This window comes from Telopea speciosissima, unplaced genomic scaffold, assembly GCF_018873765.1.
Source record: "Telopea speciosissima isolate NSW1024214 ecotype Mountain lineage unplaced genomic scaffold, Tspe_v1 Tspe_v1.0629, whole genome shotgun sequence".
Classification (NCBI taxonomy): domain Eukaryota; kingdom Viridiplantae; phylum Streptophyta; class Magnoliopsida; order Proteales; family Proteaceae; genus Telopea; species Telopea speciosissima.
This window is the reverse complement of record NW_025317965.1, coordinates 12,680-17,584: the sequence shown is the minus strand read 5'-3', so window position 1 is coordinate 17,584 and position 4,905 is coordinate 12,680. Positions and strand designations below refer to the sequence as shown.

Below are 4,905 nucleotides of genomic sequence, written 5' to 3'. Positions count from 1 at the left end.
AGGGTTGTGACGAACGAATCGATACCTATTTTGGCATATGTTCATTTTCGATTTAAATAAGACCGAGTGGGTCATTTAGGGTTATTTGGGGATATTTCTGTGCTTTTATGGGTTTGGTATTTTCTAACAAGTGTCATTTTCTCTTATTAGACATGTGGAAGCGATGTTGAGGGTCGTGACCTTCGAATCGATACCTATTTCAGCATATGTTCATTTTCAGTTTAAACTAGATCAAGTGAGTTGTTTGGGGTTATTTGTGGACATTTTTGTACTTTTTTGGGCTTGGGATTCTCTAAAAAGTGTCATTATCTCTTGTTAAACGTGTGGATGCGATGTTAAGGGTCATGACATTCGAATCCATACCTATTTCGACATATGTTCATTTTCGGTTTAAACCAGACTGGGTGGGTCGTTTGGGGTTATTTGGGGGCATTTCTGAATTTTTTTGAGTTTGGTATTTTTTAAAAAGTGTCCTTATCTCTTATTCGACGTGTGGATGCGATGTTGAGGATCGTGACCTTCGAATCGATACCTATTTCGACATATGTTCATTTTTTATTGAAACCAGACCGGCTGGGCCATTTAGGGTTGTTTGGGGGCATTTCTGTACTTTTTTGGGTATGGTATTTTCTAAAAGGTGTCATTTTCTCTTATTAGACATGTGGATACGATGTTGAGGGTCGTGAGCTTCGAATTGATACCTATTTCGACAGATGTTCATTTTCAGTTTAAACCAGACCGAGTGGGTCGTTTGGGGTTATTTGGGGGTACTTCTGTACTCTTTTGGGCTTGGGATTTTCAGTTTAAACCAGACCGAGTGGGTCGTTTGGGGTCGTGTGGATGCGATGTTGAGGGTTATGACCTTCGAATCGATACCTATTTCGACATATGTTCAATTTCGGTTTAAACTAGACCGGGTGGGTCGTTTCGGGTTATTTGGGGCATTTTTTATTTTTTTTGGGTTTGGTATTTTCTAAAAAGTGTCCTTATCTTTTATTTGACGTGTGGATGCGATGTTGAGGGTCATGACCTATGAATCGATACCTATTTCGGCATATGTTCATTTTCGATTTAAACCAGACCGACTGGGCCGTTTTGGGTTATTTGGGGGCATTTCTGTACTTTATTGGGTTTGGTATTTTCTAAAAAAGTGCCCTTATCTTTCATTAGATGTGTGGATGTGTTGTTGAGGGTCGTGACCTTCGAATCGATACCTATTTTGACATAAGTTCATTTTCGGTTTAAACCAGACCGAGTAGGTCGTTTGCGGTTATTTGGGGGAATTTCTATACTTTTTTGGGCTCGGGATTTTCTAAAAAGTGTCCTTATCTCTTATTAGACGTGTTGATGCGATGTTGAGGGTCCTGACTTTCGAATCGATAACTATTTCGATATATGTTCATTTTTGGTTTAAACCAGACTAGGTGGGATGTTTGGGGTTATTTGGGGGCATTTCTGTACTTTTTTGGGTTTGGTATTTTCTAAAAAGTGTCCTTATCTCTTATTAGACATGTGGATACGATGTTGAGGGTCGTGACTTTCGAATTGATACCTACTTAGACATATGTTCATTTTCAGTTTAAACCAGACCGAGTGGGTCGTTTGGGGTTATTTGGGGGCACTTTTGTATATTTTTGGGCTTGGGATTTTCTAAAAAGTGTCCTTATCTCTTATTAGATGTGAGGATACGATGTTGAGGGTCGTGACCTTCGAAACGATACCTTTTTTTGGATAGGTAAGTGTGATTGTATTAAGAAAGGGGAAAAAATATCGAAGAAGGCAGCCCTTGTCCTCTCCCCTTAGACAGGCCTACGAGGGGGAGGAGAGCCCCTAAAAGAACCCGAGGACAGGCCCTCGGTTGAAAAGCCTAAGACCAGGCCAACAACTCAATGAGACAAGGTCCTTAAAAAAACTTTGCAATCTGAATCATTCTTAACTAACTCCACCAAGTCCTGTGGGAAATCAAGTGGATAAAAAATTGCTTCCCCATCCCTCGTATCCATGGCTGCAATAAAGTCTGCTGGCTGGTTGAGCTCTCTCCAAACATGTTTGATCTCCTTACGCTGTAATTGCTGTAGTAGCATAGCTATACGGTCCCTCAAGATTTGCTTGCTCCAAGGGCAGTCCACAGCTCCATTAAGAATATCTACTGCCAATTTGGAATCGGATTTGATGGAAACCCGAAGTAGGTTCCTTTGAATACAAAAAGTTACCCCCTTCAAAATTGCAAAAAGCTCCATGCCTAGAACAGAATTAATATCTCCCTTCCCCGCATACGCCATTATGGCAACAACTGCATCATCACAAATGATTCCACCATAGGAAGCTCTATCAGCTGTTAAGGACCCATCACAGTGAAGGACTGCCATGTGAGTAGGAGGTCTACACCAAGCATAGGTTTTCGATTTAAACCAGACAGGGTGGTTTGTTTGGGGTTTATTGGGGGCATTTCTTTGCTTATTTGGGCTTCGAATTTTCTAAGAAGGGTCCCTATCTCTGATTAGACGTGTGGATATGATGCTGGGTGTCGGGAGTTCGAATCAATACCTATTTTGACATATGTTAATTTTCGATTTAAAGCAGACCGGGTGGGTCATTTGGGGTTATTTGGGGACATTTCTGTACTTTTTTTGGTTTGGGATTCTCTAAAAAGTGTCTTTATCTATTATTAGACGTGTGGATGCGATGTTGAGGTTCGTGACCTTCGAATCAATACCTATTTCGGTATATGTTCATTTTGGGTTTAAACAAGATCGGGTGGGTCGTTTGGGGTTATTTAGGGGCATTTCTTAATTTTTTTGGGTTTGGTATTTTCTAAAAAGTGTCCTTATTTCTTATTAGACGTGTGGATGCGATGTTGAGGGCCGTGACCTACGAATCGATACCTATTTCGGCATATGTTCATTTTCGATTTAAACCAAACCCAATGGGTCATTTTGGGTTATTTGGGGCCATTTTTGTGCTTTTATGGGTTTGGTATTTTCTAAAAAATTTCCATATCTCTTGTTAGACAAGTGGATGCGAAGTTAAGAGTTGTGACCTTTGAATCGATACTTATTTTTGCATATGTTCATTTTCGGTGTAAACTAGATCAGGTGGGTCGTTGGGGGTTATTTGTGGGCATTTCTGTACTTTTTTACTTTTTTGTGCTTGGGATTCTCTAAAAAGTGTCATTATCTCTTATTAGTCGTGTGGATGCGATGTTGAGGGTTATGACCTTCGAATCGATACCTATTTCGACATATGTTCAATTTCGGTTTAAACCAGACCGGGTGGGTCGTTTGGGGTTATTTGGGGGCAGTTCTGAATTTTTTTGGGTTTGGTATTTTCTAAAAAGTTTCCTTATCTCTTATTCAACGTGTGGATGCGATGTTGAGGGTCGTGACCTACGAATCGATACCTTTTTGGGCATATGTTCATTTTCGGTTTAAACCAGACCGGCTGGGCCATTTCGGGTTATTTGGGGGCATTTCTCTACTTTTTTGGGTTTGGTACTTTTCTAAAAAAGTGCCCTTATCTTTTATTAGATGTGTGGATGCGTTGTTGAGGGTCATGACCTTCGAATCGATACCTATTTCGACATAAGTTCATTTTTGGTTTAAACCAGACCGAGTGGGTCATTTGGGTTATTTGGGGGAATTTCTATACTTTTTTGGGCTTGGGATTTTCTAAAAAGTGTCCTTATCTCTTTTTAGACGTGTTGATGCGATGTTGAGGGCGTGACTTTTGAATCAATAACAATTTCGACATATGTTCATTTTCGGTTTAAACCAGACCAGGTGGGACATTTGGGGTTATTTGGGGGCATTTCTATACTTTTTAGGGTTTGGTATTTTTTAAAAAGTGGCCTTATCTCTTATTAGACATGTGGATGCGATGTTGAGGGTTGTGACCTTCGAATTGATCCCTATTTCGACATATGTTCATTTTCAGTTTAAACCAGACCGAGTGGGTCGTTTGGGGTTATTTGCGGGCACTTCTGTACTTTTTTGGGCATGGGATTTTCTAAAAAGTTTCCTTATCCCTTACTAGACGTGTGGATGCGATGTTGAGGGTCGTGACCTTCGAATCAATATCTATTTCGACATATGTTCATTTTTGGTTTAAACCAGACCAGGTGAGACGTTTGGGGTTATTTGGGGGCATTTCTTTACTTATTTGGACTTTGGATTTTCTAAGAAGTGTCCCTATCTCTGATTAGACAAGTGGATACGATGCTGGGGGTCGTGACTTCGAATCGATACCTATTTTGACATATGTTAATTTTCGGTTAAAAGCAGACCGGGTGGGTCGTTCGGGGTTATTTTTGGGCTTTTTTGTACTTTTTTGGGTTTGGGATTCTCTAAAAAGTGTCCTTATCTATTATTAGACGTGTCGATGCGATATTGAGGATTGTGACCTTCGAATCGATACCTATTTTGGCATATGTTCATTTTGGATTTAAACAGGACCGGGTGGGTCGTTTAGGGTTATTTAGGGTCATTTCTGAATTTTTTTGGGTTTTGTATTTTCTAAAAAGTGTCCTTATCTCTTATTAGACGTGTGGATGCGATGTTGAGGGTCGTGACCTACAAATCGATATCTATTTTGGCATATGTTCATTTTCTATTTAAACTAGACCGAGTGGGTTATTTAGGGTTATTTTGGGCCATTTTTGTGCTTTTATGGGTTTGGTATTTTCTAACAAGTGTCCTTATCTCCTATTAGACATGTGGATGCGATGTTGAGGGTTGTGACCTTCGAATCAATACCTATTTTGGCATATGTTCATTTTTGGTTTAAACTAGATAGGGTAGGTCGTTTGGGGTTAGTTGTGGACATTTCAGTACTTTTGTGGGCTTGGGATTCTCTAAAAAGAGTCATTATCTCTTATTAGACGTGTGGATGCGATGTTGAGGGTGAAGA

At 40.0% G+C, this 4,905-nt stretch overlaps 1 protein-coding gene across 1 annotated transcript; it reads right to left on the bottom strand.

Moving 5' to 3' along the window:
• Positions 1-1,886: 1,886 nt before the first annotated feature.
• Positions 1,887-2,369, bottom strand: LOC122648234. Its single transcript, XM_043841479.1, has one exon. The coding sequence runs from the start codon at positions 2,367-2,369 to the stop codon at positions 1,887-1,889; it is 483 nt and encodes a 160-aa protein (XP_043697414.1).
• Between the last annotated feature and the right edge of the window lie 2,536 nt (positions 2,370-4,905).

Coding starts and splice junctions, on each gene's coding strand:
- LOC122648234 (XM_043841479.1), bottom strand. CDS start 2,369: ATGGCAGTCCTTCACTGTGATGGGTCCTTAACAGCTGATAGAGCTTCC.